We start from the raw sequence: 19308 nt of genomic DNA on the forward strand, positions 1-19308 counted from the left end.
GCATACATACCCTTATGAAAACTTCTATTCCTATTATACATCTTTTTCTCCTCCATCACAATCTCTCTATCTCTAAATTACTAATCCCATCCCACCAGCACACACATCAGCTCTAGTATCTCTTATTAAAAAAACAAAACTAAAACAAAAGCAAAGGCTTGCCCTTGACCCCACATCTCCCTTTAGCTACTGCCTCATTTCTCTGCTTCCCTTCATAAGCTGCTAACATTCCCTGAGCTCTTACACTGTGTTTTTCATAAGTTAACAACTTTACTTCTCACAACAACCCATGAAGTCATTATCCCCAATCAAAGATGAGGAATCTGGGGCTTAGAGAGGTCAAGCAACTTGCCTGGGATTGATGCAGGTAGTAACCAGTGGAGGCTGGGATTTGAACCCAGGCACTCTGGCTCCTCTTTTCACACTACCTCCTTCACAGCTAAAATTTCTTTAAGAGAAATTACACAAGCTGTTTCTAATTTCTAACTTCGCATTTTCTAATTTTAAAATTAAAATTTACTGTTATTAAACTAATACATGTTGCTGTTAGGTGCTGTGAGTCAATACTGACTCATGGCGACCCCAAGTGACAGAGTAGAACTTCGCCATAGGGTTTTTTTGACTGTAATCTTTACAGGAGCAGATCACCAGGTCTTTCTCCCACAGAGCTGCTTGGAGCGTTCAAACCACCAACCTTTCGGTTAGCAGCCGAGCACTTAACCATTTGCACCACCAGGGCTCCTTCAAACTAATGCATGCATCTACTTAAATCAAATGGCTGCTTATAGGCTTATAATGAAATAACAGCAGTTCCTGGACAGCACACCCCGCCCCCCACAACAACCCCACCGTCCACCCCTAGTCCTACTTCCCATAGGGAATCAATTTCAATCCTTTTAACTGTTTCTTCTCACAAGATCCTCCATATTTTTAAATAATGTGCTTATACTGCTATTTTTTGATTCTTTAATTTTAGACATTATTTTTTACTTCCTATTATGTTGAGGATTTAACTCTCTAATAACTATTTCTCACTCCCCATCCATCCATGTTCTGCATATAATTATGCTACAAATTTGCACCCAACAACATGTTAGTATGATTATATAAGCATTTAGTGCTAAGCCAGGTGGTATTCTATGGTTGTGTTTCCTTTTTCCTTTTATTTCACTTTTACTAGAGTTAATAGTTGACCTTTTTTCCATGTGCTTAGTTTTTCTACGTGTCTGTCACTAATTTTTTTCCAAATACTTTGTCACACACTTACCAAGATTTTTCCCCAAACACAGTTTCAAACATTTTATCAATTTCAGTATTTGCCCTAGAGATGGTCGTTCTGATGTCCTCTACCACTCTCCTCTAATCTAAACTGGTTGCTCTGTAGGTTTGCTGCCCCATTCTGCCTTGGCACTTCCTTTTTGCATCCTCCTAGGGAATTCTTTTGCCTCTCTTCTGTGTTGGATCCCCTATTTCCTGAATCCACATTTGCCTCCTTCTTGTCCTTCTACCTTCCTTTTGCTGATCCCCTTCAGAAAGGGTGCATGGTAGGTTCTTTTTGAGTGTGTTCTTGCCTATTTAGAATTGTCTTTTATTCCTTCTTTACACTTGTTTGATAGTTTGACTGGGTATAGAATTCTAGGTTGATAATCATTTCCCTCAGAATTCATTCCTCCAAATACCCTCTAGAATCCAGGATTGCTACTGAGAAGATCAATGCCATTTTGAATCCTCATCCTTTTGAATAGCCTTTCCCTCCTAGAAGCTCTTAAGAGCTTCTCTTTACTCCTGACGTTCTGAAATTTCACCATTATATGCATTGATAAGAATCTTTTGTCATTTATTATGCTGGGTATTCAGGGGTCTTTTCAAACGGGAGATTCATTCTGGGAATGTTTTCCTGTATTTTTTTGTATTGTCTCTCATTTCTTGTCTCTGTTCTTTTCTGGGACTCCCTTTAGTTGGATCAATCCTCTAATCTTCTTCCTTTTCTCTGGTATTTTTCTCTTCGCATTTTTGTTTTGTTTATTTGGAAAATTTATTACTTTTTTATCCAACTCTTCTATTGCTTCTTATTTCAGCTCTCACGTTTTTAATTTCCAAGCTCTCTTTTTTCCTCTCTATAGTTATTTCTTTTTTTATAAACAGCATCTTGTTTTATGGATGCAGTGATTTCTTATAAATTTTAGGGTGTTAATGATAGTTTTTACAAGTTTTCATCTGTTCTTGCATTGTCTCTATTTTCACTGAATGTCTTAAAGGTCTAATGAAAATTTGACCATCATATTTACAAGGGAGCAGAGATAGATTTACTGTGAAGTTAGGAGCCCTGGTGGTGCAACGGTTAAGCACTAGGCTGCTAACTAAGAAATTCCACATTTGCATCTCCTCCCCAAACCTCTCCTCAGAACTCCAGTTTTATATATTTGTGTACTGAGTACAAGTCTCATGAGGGTTCAGCTCATAATATTATCTTTCCCCCAGCAACTGATCTTTTTTTTCTGTTTATTATTGTAGTTTAAGTGGAAGTTTACATCTCAAGTTAGTCTCTTATACAAAAATTTATACATATATTGTTACGTGACCCTAATTGCTCTCCCTATACTATAACAGCACACTCCTCCTTTCCACCCCTGATTTCCCATGTCCATTTAACCAGCTCCTGACCCTCTCTGCCTTCTCAACCCACCTCTGGACAGAAGCTGCCCATTTAGACCCATGTGTCTACTTGAGCTAAGAAGCACACTCTTTGCGTGTACCATTTTATGTCCCACAGTCCAGTCTAATCTTTGTCTGAAGAGTTGGCCTCGGAAATTGTTTCAGTTCTGGGCTGATAAAGAATCCAGGGGCTGTGCTTTCTGGGGTTCCCCCAGTGTCAATCAGACCATTAAGTCTGGTCTTTTTACTAGAATTTGAGTTCTGCACCCCACCTTTCTCCTGCTCCATCAGGGACTCTCTATTGTGTTCCCTGTCAGGGTGGTCATTGGTGGTAGCCGGGTACCATCTACTTCTTCTGGTCTCAGGCTGATGAAGTCTCTGGTTTATGTGGCCCTTTCTGTTTCTTGGACTAATACTTTCCTTGTGTTTTTGGTGTTCTTCTTTTTCCTTTACTCCAGGTGGTTGGGACCAATTGATGCATCTTAGATGGCCACTTGCAAGCTTTTAAGACCTCAGACACCACTCACCAAAGTAAGATGCAGAACATTTTCTTAAGAAACTTTGTTATACCAATTGGCCTAGATGTTCCCTGAAAGCATGCTCCCCAGACCCCCACTCCTGCTACTCTGTCCCTCAAAGTGTTTGATTGTATTGAGGAAACTTCTTAGCTTTGGTTTAGTCCAGTTGCCAGCAACTGATCTTGCTACATTATTTGTCCTTGTCGTCACTGTTGTTGTTAACTGATGTTGAGTTGGCCCCTGACTCATGACAACCCCATGCACAATAGAACAAAATGCTGCCTGGCCCTATGCAATCACCATAATCATTTGGGAATTGGACTGTTGTGATCCATAGGGTTTTCATTCACTGATTTTCAGAATAGATCACCATGCCCTTCTTCCTAGTCCATCTTAGTCTGGAAGCTCCACTGAAACCTGCTCAGCATCATAACAACATACCACCCTCCACTGACAGGCAGGTGGTCGCTGCCAATGGTTGGGAAACAAACCTGGGTCTTCCAAGAGGAAGGTAAGAATTCTACCACTGAACCACCAATGCCTCACTCACTCTAGTGTAGTATCACATTTATCACGTGAAAAAGAAAACAGGATTTGAGCTCCTGATGAGTTAAAGCCTCCTGGGAGAGGCCAAAACCTTGTGGATGTGATTGGCATTGGGCCAGGGTAGCTACGTTTATCTTGTCTGTCCAGACTTCAGAACACTATGGAGATTTCAGAGTTTGGTTGGGTCCCTTGTTTCAGAAACCTTTCTTCTTGATAATGCCAGAAGGAGCTCATGAACCTGAAATTTTATAAAGACAAGTAGAGAAGAACTAAGCCCACACTACAGAATGAACAATATGCAGTTTACTACGAGTTACCTTAAGCGTATATCACATATGCAGCCACTGAAGTTTGGCTGAGATTTCATTGCTAATCCATAGCAATTATGTTTCTAGTTTTTTTTTCTTCACTCATAATTTAGTAATATTTAATGAGGTCTATTACTGTGATAACAATTGAGGATCAGTGAAGAATAAAATTTTATTGTTGTCTTTAAAGAAACTCACAGTAAATCTGTTGTTGTTGGGTGCTGTCAAGTCAATGCTGACGCATAGTGGCCCTATATGACAGAGTAGAACTTCCCCATAGAATTTTCTTGGCTGTAATCTTTAGAGGAGTAGATCACCAGGTCTTTGTCCTGTGGAGCTGCTGAGTGTGTTCGAGCTGCCAACCTTTCAGTTAGCAGCCAAGGACTTAACAATTATGCCACCAGGGCTCCTTACTACAGTAAGTCTATGTCCTGATTTTTGTCTCTCCCGGGTCTTCTATTCCAATTTCTCCACTTCTATACTGGTCCCACTTCAACTCACATGGAGCAACCCCTTCCGGTCTGGCTCCAACTTACCTCTCCTGCTTCACCTCAACTGCTCCTCCCTGAATATCTTGCACTTCCACAAGGCAGACCACGCTGCACATACCCGCTGTTGGTCCATTGTCAAAGCATGCCCTTCTCTGTGTCCTCCTGTTGAGTCCCTGTCGTCCTTCGTGCCCAACAGAGCTCACCACACTCTCTCTGGGCTTCTGTGGCACGTCTTTCAAAGCTCTGAGTCAGTGGTTCTTGTGCACATTATAAATGCCTGGAATCAACTTCTAGACAGTCTCAATATCTGGGATGAGGTTTGTCAGATATATTTTGAAAAAAACCTTCCCAGGTCATTCTGATGTATATCTCTGTATGCGAACCACATTTTCAAGTGTTGAGGTTGCAAGACTTATCACATTCCATATCTGTTCTGTATACACCTTTCTAATCACACTAGCGTGAGGTTGTCTTAAGATAAAACAATGACTTAATATCTTTAGTCTTGGTATATAGGTTAAATATATATGTAACTTATATGCATGGGTGAATGGAGCCCTGGTAGCACAGTGGTTAAAGCGCTCGGCTGCTAACTGAAAGGTCAGCAGTTCTCCTCGGGAGAAAGATGTGGTAGTCTGCTTCCATAAAGATTACAGCTTTGGGAACCCTATGGGGCAGTTCTCCTCTGTCCTATAGGATCACTATGAGTCAGAAAAGACTCAAGAGCACACAACAATAACAACATACCTGTGTGACACAATGGTTAAGTGCTTGGCTACTAATTAAATGTTGTCAGTTCAAACTCACCCAGTGACATCTTGGAAGATCTGGCAATCTGCTTCCAAAAGGTCACAGCCATCAAAACCCAATGGAGTGCAGTTCTAATCTACACACATGGGGTTGTTATGTGTTAGAATCAACAGGAGAATAGCACAGAATACATGTAGGAATTAAAAACATTTGCCACTGAATGAGGAGAGAGATAAGAACATGTGTCCAGTGTTTCAATGGGATTTTCTCCTATAAAGCTACTGGTAATTTGCAAGAGTCGAGCTACAGATGGAGTTTCCTAGGAACAATACCAGATGATTTGCTAAAATATTTTAAGGGGTGCCCTGATTTTGTGTGCCCTAGAGTCCCTTCCAGAAACCTTGGTGGCGTAGTGGTTAAGAAGAGTTCAACTGCTGACCAAAAGGTTGGCAGTTCAAATCCACCAGGCACTCCTTGGAAACCCTATGGGGCAGTTCTACTCTGTCTTATAGGGTCACCATGAATTGGAATCGACTTGTCGGTGATGGATTTGGTTTTTGGTAGAGTCCCTTCCTCATTGTAACCTCACCTTTTCCTTGGACACTTATGAGGTCATTTATGAGGGCCATTGAACCCACGTCCTCTCTTCCTTAGTCATCTTAATTCACAGGCAACATATTGTGGGACCCTCTTCTCTTGTGCTGGTCTAGACAGATATCAAATTTAAACATCAATATTAAAATACTCTCAGGTTGCAGTAGATGCAATTACATATCATTTGATATACAATGCATAATAGAATTTATTTTTAAAAGACCTACTAAAAAACTAATTTGAAAGGAGACTTGAGTTCAGTGTCAGCAGTAATAATTTGCACTATTTGGATACTGCTCACGAAATCCACACTTTTTTAACATTGTTGTCCTTCTAAATAAAGACAGTGCTGGATGATGTGCCTCTGAATTAACACTTTGTAGCAAGAATTAGAGGTCAATTTATTCTAACATGGCTTGTGCCTCTCTCCTCTGTAATCTGGTAGTGTTTATGGAAACTGGTGGTTTAGTCAGATCCTCATAAATATTTAATGATTGCATATTTAACGAAAGTTTGTTAACAGAGATATTTCAACAAAACAATGGTGGTGTTGTCCACTAATGAAAATTATATTACCTAACCCCTCCACCAGTAAAGTATGAGCTTCAAGTGGTTGCTTTCCAGGTAATGGGGCTGATTTGCACTGCCCCATCTAGGGTTTGCCCAGTTAAATTTGAATAATGATAGATAATAGATAAATGACAAATACTTATGCATACTTATACTAAAAAAAGTATTATTTGTCTGAAATTCAAATCTGAGTGTCATAGTTTCCTAGGGATACCTTAATACAAATCCCACAAGTGGGTGGCTTCAAAGAATAGAAATTTGTTTTCTCACAGTTCAGGAGGCTAGAAGTCCACATTTGGGATATTGGCTCTACTGGAAGGTCCTTCTTTGTCTCTTTTAGCTTCTAGTGGCTGCCAGCAACCCTTGGCGTTCCTGGGCTTGTAGACAGTTCCTCACACGGCCTCTTCCTCGCAAACGAGCGCATGTGTGTCTATTCTGCTCTTTTGATGAGACATCACTCAGAAGGGATTCGGGTTTAGGACACATCCTACTCCAGTATGGCCTCATTAACATAACAAAAAACGCTACTTCCAAACAGTGTCTTATTTATAATTACAGGGGTTAGGATTTCCACATTACTTTTCTGGAGACACAATTCAATCCATAGCACTGGGCCTCCTGTGTTTTACATGGCAAACTTGTCATTGTTGGGTGCCGTCAATTTTGATTTTGACTCATAGTGACCCCATGTGACAGAGTAGAACTGCCCCATAGGGTTTCCTAGGCTGTAATGTTTACGGGAGCAGATCACTGGGACTTTCTCCCACGGAGCAGCTGGTTAGCAGCTGAACGCTTAACCATTGTGCCACAGGGCTCCTTTAGCCCTATCCAAAATCTGTCACTCTGCCCCTTACCCCAGAAATGCATTCTCTACCCACTGAACACAACAAAAGGGCACTCTTAACTGACATACATATATATTTATTAGAAACTACTTCTAATCATCTCAGCATATACTTCCTGTGACTGATAAAGTAGCAAATTACTTCTTGGTTGTAGTTGCCATGAGAAGTATGTGCTCTGTACATCTAAATGCCAAGGAGAGTGGATGTCAGTGCGATCAGCTGGAAGCTACTGCCAGAAGCGAATGGAATGAAAACATGATGCTACTTAGAAATAGCTGTTGTTGTTATTGTTAGTAGGTGCCAACAAGTGGTCAATTTCTACTCATAATGACCCCATGTGACAGAGTATAACTGCCCCACAGGGTTTTCTAGGCTGTAATCTTAACAGGAGCAGATCTCCAGGTCTTTTCTCCCACGGAGCTGCTGGGTGGGTTTGAACCACTGACCTTTGGGTTAGCAGCTGAGCACTTAACCATCACACCTCCAAGGCTCCTTATAAATAGCTTGTTGTTCTATTGGTCTCTACTCATCTGGACCAAAAGAGAAAGAAGGAAATCAAAGACTTAAAGAAGAAACTAGTCTACAGAGGGCAACAGTCTACATAAACAACAACATCACCTACCTTGAGACCAGAAGAACCGATGCCGCCCAGCTACCACTACCAACTGTTCTGACCAGAGACTCAATAGATGGTCCCAGATACAATGGGAGAAAACGTAGAACAAAACTTAAATTCCTAAAAAAAAAGGCCAGACTTGCTGGACTGGCAGAGACTAGATGAACTCGAGACTATAACCCTGAGATACTCTTTAAACTTGGAACTCAAACCACTCTGAGAAGTCATCTTTCAGCCAAATGACAGATTGGCCCAAAAAATAAATAATATCATCCATAAGTACTGTCTACCTCAAAATAATTTCATCGAAATGAAACAAAATGGTAACATTTACCCTAAACCAAAGATGAGAAGGCAAAGAGGGACAGGGAAGCTAGATTAATGGAAACAGAACAACCAGAATGGGAATAATGAGAATGCTGATATATTGTGAAAAATGTAACTGATGTCTAGAAATTGTTAAATGAGAACCTAATTTCCTGTGTAAACTTTCACCGAAAACACAATACTAAAAAAAAAAAAAAGGAATGGCTTGTCGTTGTTGTTCAGTGCCATCAAGTTTGTTCCAACTCATAGCAACCCTTTCTACAACAGAATGAAACACTGCCCAGTCCTGCGCCGTTCTCACAATTGTTGCTATGTTTGAGCCCATTGTTGCAGCCACTGTGTCAATCCATCTCATTGAGGGTCTTCTTCAATCGTATTCTGAGTGCCTTCCAACCTGGGGGGGTCATCTTCTAGCATTATATCAGGCAATGTTCCACTGCTATCCATAAGGTTTTCAATGGCTAATTTTTTTTTTTCCCAGAAGTAGATTGCCAGATCCTTCTTCCTAGTCTGTCTTAGTCTGGAAGTTCCACCGAAACCTGTCCACCATGGGTGACCCTGCTGGTATTTGAAATACTGGTGGCATAGCTTCCAACATCATAGCAACACACAAGCCACTACAGTATGACAGATTGATAGACAAATAGTGGCTGGCTTACAAGGACTAATTATTGTCTTCCATTTCTACCTCCATACCCAGCTCAGAAGCTTAAGAAAAGTTCTCAAGGGTCTCTTGAATGGAAAAAGTCACTTCCCCGACCTCAAGACACAGAATTTCGACGGAATTACCAAGTTCCAGCTAAAATGCCTGAGTATCAGGATTTTAGTTTCAAATATGGATGCTACTCAAGCCGGCCAGTTGCTTCTCAGGGTATAGGTAAGGATATCTGTAGCTTTTAAAACAACTTCATACATCCTATGCCCTCACTCCAAGAGTATTCAATACATAAGGTGCTTGCAGGCAATCTTGATAAGTCGGAGAGAATGCCAGGGACACTTGCATGGAATCAAAACTATGCCTCTATGGTGCCTAGCCTCAAACCCAGGGAACAAGTAAGTTTCAGAAGAGAACTGACTGCTTATGTTGTGAATTGAGGTCATATTCTGCCTGGGAGGGGTCATTGTTGGGATTAGGAGAGAGCTCCCCGTTATAAAATCAAAAGAAGGACAAAAAACAAAAACAAAAAACCCGTTGCCATCGAGCTGATTCCATAGTGACCCTACAGGACAGAGTAGAAATGCCCCATAGGGTTTCCAATGCTGTAATCTTTATGGAAGCAGACTGCCACATCTTTCTCCCATGGAGTGGTTGGTGGGTTCGAACCACTGACCTTCCAGTTAGCAGCTGAGAGCTTCATGGTTGTGCCACCAGGACCCCTTTCAGCATCCCTGCTTAAACTCTTCAGCGGAGGGCTCCATCCCCCAAGGCAGCCTCCTTCTTTTGTCAGATAGCTCCAACCTTTTAACAGTCCTCAATAGAATATTCTTTACTAAAACATTGAGTCAATGATTCTACTTCTTCGAACGGAGGTTAACTATTATAAATCTATTATTCTACTAAAAACAAAAACAAAGCCAGTTGCCACTGAGTGGATTCCAACTCATGGCAACCTCGTGTCAGAGTAGAACTGTGCTCCATAGGGTTTTCAATGGCTGATTTTTCAAAAGTAGATTGCCTTTCTTTTAAGGCGTCTCTGTGAGGACTCAAACCTCCAACCTTTCAGTTAGCATCTGAGCGCATTCATTGTTTGCACCACCCAGGGACTCCTATTATTCTATGGAAACCTTATCATGTGCCTTCTAAGTCTTCTCGTCTCCAGTTAAAGCATTTCCAGACCCTACAAACACTCAAGTCCCCTCACCAGCCTGGTTCCTCCATTTGGCCATGCTCCCTCTAGAGGGGACACTTGGAACTGAAAGCAGTTATTTAAGGTATCTGTAGAGTCGGAATTGACTTGACAGCAACGGGTTTGGTTTTTTTTTTAAGGTTTACAAAGATTGAGCAGGTGGTAGAAATTGGATTTTCATATCATGCCTCCATTATTTGGCTTCATAAAGATTCCATTCACATCATAAGTCACAGTAAATGAACAATATTCAGAATGAAATATAAGTGATTTTGGGGTTGCTTGTACCTCCATACCTCCGTTAGTCTGAGTGGACAATGAGTATTGACTTAAGCTGCTTTCATTCTTCCAAACTGCCCATCCTAAGATGTCTCGGTCCCTAGAAGGAAGTCTCTTAGTGTGTCAAGTCTACACAAGGGATGTCATGAAAGAAAAAGAAGCTTCTATGACGTTGTCTTAGTCTGGGTTCTCCAGAGGAGCAAAACCAGTGAGATGTATATTTAAATATCTTTACTTCAAGGAAATAGCTCACACAATTCTGGAGGCTGGTAATCCCAAATCCATAGGTCAAGTAGCAGGCTGGAGACCTCTGCTGGCTCACAGGGTTGTGGGGGCTGGTGAATCCAAAATCCACGGGTCAGCTGGCAGGCTGGAGACTTCTGCAGGCTTGAGTCCTAGGAACCACAGGTCAGGTGACGAGAAGAGCGCAGGGTCGAGAGACAGGGTGCTTTGCCAGAACATCCATTTATATACTGGAGGCAGGCCACACCTCCAAGAAAACTCCCCTTTCAACTGATTGGTTGATCACATCAAATCATAGCATGGAAAGTAATTACATTACCTTAACTTACCTTTCATTATGGAACAACAACCAGTCCACTATCTGGCCAAATCACTGAGTATCGCAGCCTAACCAAGTTGATGCATAACATTAACCATCACAGAACGCATTTCCTTATTAAGCAGTTGGTCAGTATTACCATCCTATCACACTCACCTGCTTAAGAGCAGAGTTCACGAAGAACTTCTTTTCTGAAAATGGTGGTCAAACTCAACCTTCTGGCCATTGTCTTCCATGGCTACCATTTTCAACAGGAACAGTCCTGAAGTTCCAATAGATCTGCACAAACAAAAAAAAACCCAAACCCATTCCGACTCATTGCAACCCCATGTTTAACAGAGTAGAACTGAGCTCCAGAGGGTTTTCTTGGCTGTAATCTTTATCACCAGGCCTGTCTTCCATGGCATCAGTGGGTGGGTTCGAACCACCAGCCTTTAGGTTAGTAGTCGAGTGTAAACCATTTGCACCAGTGAGGGACCACAACCCTTAATTAATAGCATTTAATGCCATTTCTTAGTTTGCAGTATCATTAAGTATGCTGATTTAGCTCACAGTTGGACTCAGGGCTGCCAAAGGTGTGTTCAAAAAATAAAGGCAAGAATTCTTTGCTTTGGTAACAACCTCTATTTCTTTTTTTCCCTTATGTGTTTCCATAGTTCCTTCTGTGCTCCATAGCTACATGAGGAATCAGGAGCTTACCAAGAATCAAACCACATACCAGAGTCATTATGGGAATGCTTACTTGGATTTCTTAATGATTTTAAACTCATTTAACCCCTCTCAGATCACAGAGTACCTGAATAAGGTTTCCTACAAAGGTAAGGGGAGGTCCTGAGTTGCTATTAATGCCTTTGCTGAGTATAATAAATTGCTTCACGCCAAATAGAAGTTGTTCCCATTCTAGCCCCCTGGAGTTTGATGTCCACAAAAAGGAAAATATTGCCTCCAAAAAAAATCCCACTGAGTTGTGCAAACCTGAGTCCATTGAAAGGAAATGTTTTCTTAAGAGAGGCCTCAGTGACTATACACACTACCGCTTATTAAAAAGGTGACATAGGGTTTTTCACTCCCTCCCAGTCTCATTTTGCCTATGGCTGAACCGCGCCGGGACGACTTATCTTTTTTTACAGCTAATTGCTTTCTCCAGTGGGTGTTTTTACTGTTCCATGGTTTGGTTTTGTTTACTCTTTATTTCCCGTTTGGTGGTACTTTTTTTGTGACAGCCTTTTTATTTTTTTATTGTGGTTAGTATATATATAACAAAACATTGACCATTTCAACATTTTTTTACGTATACAGCTCAGTGACGTTAACTACGTTCATCACGTTGTTGTACAACCATCAGCCTTAACCCAAGCTCAGTGGTCCCCTGCCCGATGACTCCTTCTTTCCCCCTCCCTCCCACCCTTTGTTGTTGTGAGGTGCCGTCGAATGGGTTCCAACTCATAGCGACCCTGCGTACGACAGAACAGAACACTGCCTGCTTCTGCGCCATCCTCACAATCATTGCTGTGTTTGAGCCCATTGCTGCAGCCATTTGGTAACTGCTCCCACCCTTGGTAACTGCTAATAAACTTCAGTCTCTATACACTTGCCTATTCTAGATATTTCACAGAAGTGGGCTCATACAATATTTATCTTTTTGTGACTGACTTATTTCACTCTGCAGAATGTTTTCAAGGTTCATCCATGTTGTAGCAGATATCAGGACTTCATTTCTCTTTATGGCTGCATCACATTCCATTGCATGTATACACCACATTTCATCGATCCATTCATCTGTAGATGAACATTTCGGTTTTCACCTTTTGGCTATTGTGAATAACGCTTCAACGACCATTGGCGTACATGTGCCTGTTGATATCCCTGCTTTCAGTTCTTTGGGGTATATACCTGTAAGCTGAATTGCTGAGTCATAGGACTGGGCAGCATTTCGTTCTGTTATATGTTGAGTCACTATGAGTCAGAACAGACTCAACAGCACCTAACAACAATGGTAATTCTATGTTCAACTTTGTGAGGAACCACCAAGCTGTTTTCCACAGTGGCTATACCATTTTACAATCCCTCAAGCAATGAATGAGGGGACTTTTAAGGTACATGAAAAAATCTGTTGCTGTAGAGTAGATTCGGACTCATAGTGACCCTATAGGACAAAGTAGAACTGCCCCATAGGGTTTCCAAGGCTGTCATCTTCATAGAAGCAGACTACAACATCTTTCTCCCATGGAGCAGCTGGTATTTTCAAACTGCTAATCTTTTGGTTAGCAGCCAAGTGCTTAACCACTGCACCACCAGGGCTCCTGAAACAGTATGCAAGACTAAAAGGGAAGTGTGGCTGCGGGTGGGGAGGGGAGGAGGTGGTATTTTCCATCTTCACAGACTAAAAACAAGTTCATCAGTTGTCAACGAGTTGATTCCCACTATGGTGACCCTGTGTGCGTCAGGGTAGGATTGTGCTCCCTAGGGTTTTCAGTGGCCATGACCTCTCGGAAGAAGATCACCAGGACTTTTTTCCAAGGAGCCTCTGGGTGGGTTTGAACCACCAACATTTTGGTTAGTAGCCACTGACTTAACCATTTGCATCACCCAGAGACTCTCCGCACAGACAAAAGGCCCTTAAAAGAGCTTGAATGTTGGGTTTCAGGGAAGTACACGAAGTAGATGTTTTGCCTCACTCTGCGCCAGAAATGGAGGTATGCTTTTGTTTGGGAGGCTCATTCCTCTTAACAGATGCCTCTGGACCAGTTTGACACTTCAGAAGGAAACTGGGAGGCTCTTTGAGGTCTACTGGTCGAGTTTCCCCAAAGGCGGGGCTGAAGCTATGAAGAAGCTCAGGACTTCCTTCCTTGTCTTTTTCCCAGCTTTGGTTCATTGACATATAAAATCATCTTCTGCGTTTTTCAAGAATTTATTTTGTTGTTGTTGAGACTATACATAGCAGAACATACATCAATTCTACAATCTCTCTGTGTACAATCCAGTGACACTGATTACATTCTTCAAGTTGTGCAACCATTCTTACCCTCCTTTTCTGAATTGTTCCTCCCCCATTAACATAAACTCACTGCCCCCTCATCTTCCTGTCTTTCCAGTTGCTGTTGTCAGTTTGATCCCACGTAGATAGATCTTAAAAGAGCACAATGCTCATGGCAGACATTCTTTACTAATTAAGCTAAACTATTATTTGGTTTAAAGAAGACCTCAGGAGATATTTTTGGTTTAAGGTTTCAAGATTATCTCGGGGTGATGGTTTTGGGGTTCATCTAGGCTCTATGGCTCCAGAAAGTCTGGATTCCATGAGAATTTGAAATTGTGTTCTACATCATACTCTGCATTGGATAAGGAGCTCTTTCTACCTTTAGTAGCCACATCTATTTGACCCTATAGAAAGTATTTCTGTCTTCCGTAAGCAGGGTCCCCCATCTTCCCAGGGCCTCCCAGTACAGATGGAGCTCTCACTTTCTCTGCTGGCATGGAAACCATCATGGCAGCTGGGCACCTCTGTCTCCTTGTCTGTGTGCCATTTGCAATCTGAGCTTTAGTAGTGCCCCCTAACGGTGAACTAAGAAGTCCTTAGAGTGCTCTGTCAGCCTCTGTTCAACTTTTATAGACATTCTCCAAGATTCCCAGGGTAAGCTGATCCTTGATGTGAATAATATCTGTCCACCTAGCTGGGCTTTTCTTACCAGGCCAATGAGACATGATCTACTAGCCAGCAAGTAACTTTAGGACCAGTAGGCTTTTGTTTCTTCTTCTTTAAAATTGATTAATTGGTTTGTTTGTTTTGTTTTTGGTGAAAATACACACAACAAAACATACACCCATTCAACAATTTTTACATGTATAGTTCACTGACAATTGTTACATACTTCCCATTGTGTCACCATTCTCCCTGTTTCTGTCCATATTGTTTCACCACTGTTAACTTAGACTCAACTCTTAAAAGGAGCCCTGGTGGTGCAATGGTTAAGTGCTTGACTGCTAACTGAAAGGTCGGGGGTTTGAACCAGCAATTGCTGCTCTGCAGGAGAAAAGACCTGTTGATCTGCTTCTGTGAAGATTACAGCCTAGAAAACCCTATAGGGGAAGTTCTACTCTGCCCTGTAGGGTCACCATAACTCAGAATCAACTCACTGGTAACGGGTTTGGTTTCAATGCGTTGTCCATCTGATGTCTTATAGATAATTCCTTAAAAGCGTGCAGTGCTTAAGGTGAACGTTCTTTATTAAATGAGCTAAGTTGTTGTTTAAAGATGACTTTGTGGGATAGTTTTCCTTTTGTTTCTTCTTACTGCTCCTGCTTTCCTGCTTCCATTAGGACAGTACTGGGGGGCTGACACCCAAATGCCAAGCCCCAGAGTTTTGACAGTTTGTCTGCTTACTTGGGCTTATTCAGGATCTGCTTTTGATAGGTCTTAGTGTATCTTTTCTAGCTTTGCTTTAGGATGTGAGTTATGCTGTAGCTGTAAGCTGAGGAATGCCTGGGGCTACCAGACGCTGAGAGAGACAATAAAGTATCTTCCTCTAGAGACTTCAAACCTGAATTCAGACTCCTGTTGACATCCTGAATTCAGATTCTTAGATTCCACAACTGTAAGATGATAAATTTCTGTTCTGAGAAGCCACTCAATTTTTGATACTTTATTATAGCAGTCCTAGGAAACTAATGCAAATAGTAATCCTGGGAAATGGGGTGCCGCTGTAAGAAATACCTAAAAATGTGGAAGTGGCTGTGGTATTTGATAATGGATAGAGGCTGGAAAAGTTTTAAGGTAAAAGCCTAGAATGTCTGGAAGACACTGTTGGTAGAATTATGGAAATTAAAGATGAATCAAGGAGCCCTGGTCGCCCAACAGTTAAGTCCTTGGCTATGAACCGAAAGGTTGGTGGTTTGAATCCACCCAGTGGCTCCATGGAAGAAAGATCTGGTGATCTGCTCCTATAAAAATTACAGCCTAGAAAACTCTATGGGGCAGTTCTACTCTGTCATATAGGGTCACTATGAGTCAGAACTGAATCAACAGCATCCAACAACAACAAAAAAAAAAGGTAATTCTGGTGAAGACTCGGGAGTGAGAGGACCTGTAAAAAGAGCTTCTGTTGTCTTGAACAGAATGTTGCTAGACATGTGGACATTAAATGTACTTCTGGATGCTTTAAAAAAAAATGATGAACAAGTTATTGGACACTGGGAAAAGGCAATCCTTGTTACAAAGTGGCAAAGAATTTGGCTGAATTATGTTTGAATGTTTTATGGAAAGTAAAACTTGTAATTAATGAACTTAGATATTTGTTGTTGTTATGTGCCATCGAGTCCTTTCCAACTCATAGCAACCCTATGTACAACAGAACAAAACTCTGCCTGGTCCTGCACCATCTTCACAACTGTTGCTATGTTTGATCCTATTGTTGCAGCCACTGTATCAATCCATCTTGTTTGGGTCTTCCTCTTCTTCACTGACCCTCTACTTTACCAAACATGATGTCCTTCTCCAGGGACTGGTCCCTCTTGATAAAACATTCAGAGTAAGTGAAATGAGGTCTCTCCATCCTCCCTTCTAAAGAGCATTCTGGCTGTACTTCCTCCAAGACAGATTTGTTTGTTCTTCTGGCAGTCCATGGTATATTTAATATTCTTCACCAACACCATAATTCAAATGTGTCAATTCTTCTTTGGTCTTCCTTTTTCATTGTTCAGCTTTTGTATGCATGTAAGGTGATTAAAAATATCACGGCTTGTGTCAGGCGTGCTTAGTCATCAAAGTGACATCTTTGCTTTTTAACACTTTAAAGAAGTCTTTTACAGCAGATTTGCATGGAGCCCTGGTGGTGCAGTGGTTAAGAACTTGACTGCTAACCAAAAGGTCAGAAGTCTGAATCCACCACTCGCTCCTTGGAAACCCTATGGGGCAGTTCTACTCTGTCTTATAGGGTTGCTATGAGTTGGAATTGACTCGACGGCAATGGGATTTTGATTTTGCCCAATGCAATATGTCATTTGATTTCTTGACTGCTGCTTTTCTGGGCATTGATTGTTGATCCAAGTGAAATGAAATCCTTGAGAATGTCAATATTTTCTCCATTTATTATGATGTTGCCTATTGAGCCTGTTAGGGTCAGAAAAGGTATGGGTAGGATGGTAATGGTTCAAAATTAAATGTGAGATCATAAAAACACATAAATGCAAACATATGTGAGAAGAAAACATTAACATAGACACACGCACTCACACCCCTGGTCTATAAACCTCAACTGGCCTTTGCAACATTGACCTAATAATGTGATCATTTGCACTCTTCCTCCCTTTTGGTTTTGGCTGCACAGATGACAATTGCTGCGTGATAAATGTGATTATAATGTCATGGAACTGTACATGTAAAAATGTTGAAATGGCAAATATTTTGATATATATTTGATATTTATATGTACATTTATTGTGGTAAATATACACATATATGTGTACATATATATACCTGTATATATAGATGGAGCCCTGGTGGTGCAGTGGTTAAGAGCTCAGTGAGCTACGGCTGCTAACCAAAAGGTTGGCAGTTTGAACCCATCAGCTGCTCTTTGGAAACTCTATGGGCAGTTCTGCTCTGTTCTGTAGGGTCACCACTATGAGTCAGAATTGACTTGACAGCAACAGGTTTGTTTTTTGTTTTGTTTTGTTTTATATATGTATATACCTGTTGCTGTCAAGTCTATTCTGACTTATAGTGGCCCTACAGGACAGAGTAAAACTGCCCTATAGGGTTTCCAAGGCCGTAATCTTTACCAAAGCAGACTGCCACATCTTTCTCCCATGGAGCAGCTGGTCGGGAGAAAGGCTTGCAGTCAGCTCTTCTAAGGATTACAGCGTAGGAAACCCTTTGGGGCAGTTCTACTCTGTCACATGGGGCTGCTATGAGTTGAAATTGACTAGACAGCACAAACTATATATATACATATATATATATATATACACACACACACACACAATACACACACACATATACAGGTATGCATAGCTTAACATCCACCATATGTTCTGTGAAATAGGACGTTACATGATTTGGATGTTATGCGAACATCATATTATATACAAGAGAGAGGCTCGCAGGATGATCACTGGGCAGGCCAGGGACCCACACCACCACTGCTGAGCCAGGGCACTGTGTGAAAACTTTGGTTCCACCAAGGCTAGTCCTGCATGGTCACTGCCCGGTCTTCGAGAGCCACACCCAGCCCCTGTCACAGTGCAAACTTCCCATCCAGCCAGGCAGCCCGCCACCTCCAGGCGCACGGCTGACTTCCTTCCCTTCCTCCCTGCCTGCCTTCCCTGCCCCCCACCATGGATTTTAAACTCTTCTAGCACTGACTGCCCCTCCTCTGCCTCCTTCCCCGATGCCATTTCTGCTCCTCCTCCCACCACCGCCGCAGCCTGGACCACTCAGCAGCCGCCACCATAGGAGAAGCCATGGTCTCAGGCCTGAGTGTGATGTGCGGGGCACCCTGGCCAAGTAGAGCAGCAGCCTTGAGGGGCATCCCACTCAGTGGCTCCAGCGATGTCTGCATGGTCCCTGTCTGAGGGGAGTATGGTGGGACAGGCAGCTGAGCTGCAGATGCACCAAGACCGTCCTCCCCTGCCTCTCCAGGGCTGGGGTGGATGTGGGACCCAGGGAGTTAGTGAGATAGGATAGTGTAGATAGGATCTACAATACTTAGCAAAGTATGTCCCCTACGTCCCATTCTCTGATCAGGATTTCTTAGCTCTATTATAACTTTATGGAACCACAGATATATATGCGGTTGGACGTTGCCCAAACAGACCTTATGCAGCACATATCTGTGTATACACACACACACACACACACACACACACACACACACACATTTACCACAATAGAAAAAATATATGTAATCAGGATTAGGGAAAAATAGATGTTCAGAGCTAGACAAGACCCCCTCATTTTATTGATGAGGAAATGGAGGCCAGGGAGCTAGCTGTAAGCGCTTCCCATGGTCAAACAGTGATCACTCAAGGTTAGTAAAGCCTACCAACATTGGTGGGTAGAAAAAAACGATCTTGGCTGTTGTGAAACTTTTAGAACAATAATCTTTATAGTTTGTTTACTATCACTGTTTATCACTATGTTATTGTTATGTGCTGTGGAGTCGATTTCAACTCATAGTGACCACATGTGACACAGTAGAACTGCCCCATAGAGTTTCCTAGGCTGTAATCTCTATGGAAGCAGACCCGTAGGTCTTTCTCCCACAGAGCCAGAGCTGCTGGATGGGTTCGAAACACCAACCTTTTGGTCAGCAGCCAAGTGCTTTACTATTGCATCACCAGAGCTCCTCACTATGAAGGATAAGACTATTATGTATCAGTGTCTTTTATGGGCCAGGCACT

General features: G+C 41.9%; 1 protein-coding gene across 1 annotated transcript in view; it reads left to right on the forward strand.

Moving 5' to 3' along the window:
• The window catches only part of TEX26 (testis expressed 26), a 57465-nt gene that overhangs the window by 37685 nt on the left and 472 nt on the right, over positions 1–19308 (forward strand). Inside the window, exons 2-3 of the mRNA XM_023738543.1 lie at positions 8921–9097; positions 11565–11726. Coding sequence (XP_023594311.1) covers positions 8921–9097; positions 11565–11726 — 339 coding nt within the window. The remainder of the gene's footprint in view (positions 1–8920; positions 9098–11564; positions 11727–19308) is intronic.

Source organism: Trichechus manatus, unplaced genomic scaffold, assembly GCF_000243295.1.
Source record: "Trichechus manatus latirostris isolate Lorelei unplaced genomic scaffold, TriManLat1.0 scaffold00118, whole genome shotgun sequence".
NCBI classification, from domain to species: Eukaryota; Metazoa; Chordata; class Mammalia; order Sirenia; family Trichechidae; genus Trichechus; species Trichechus manatus.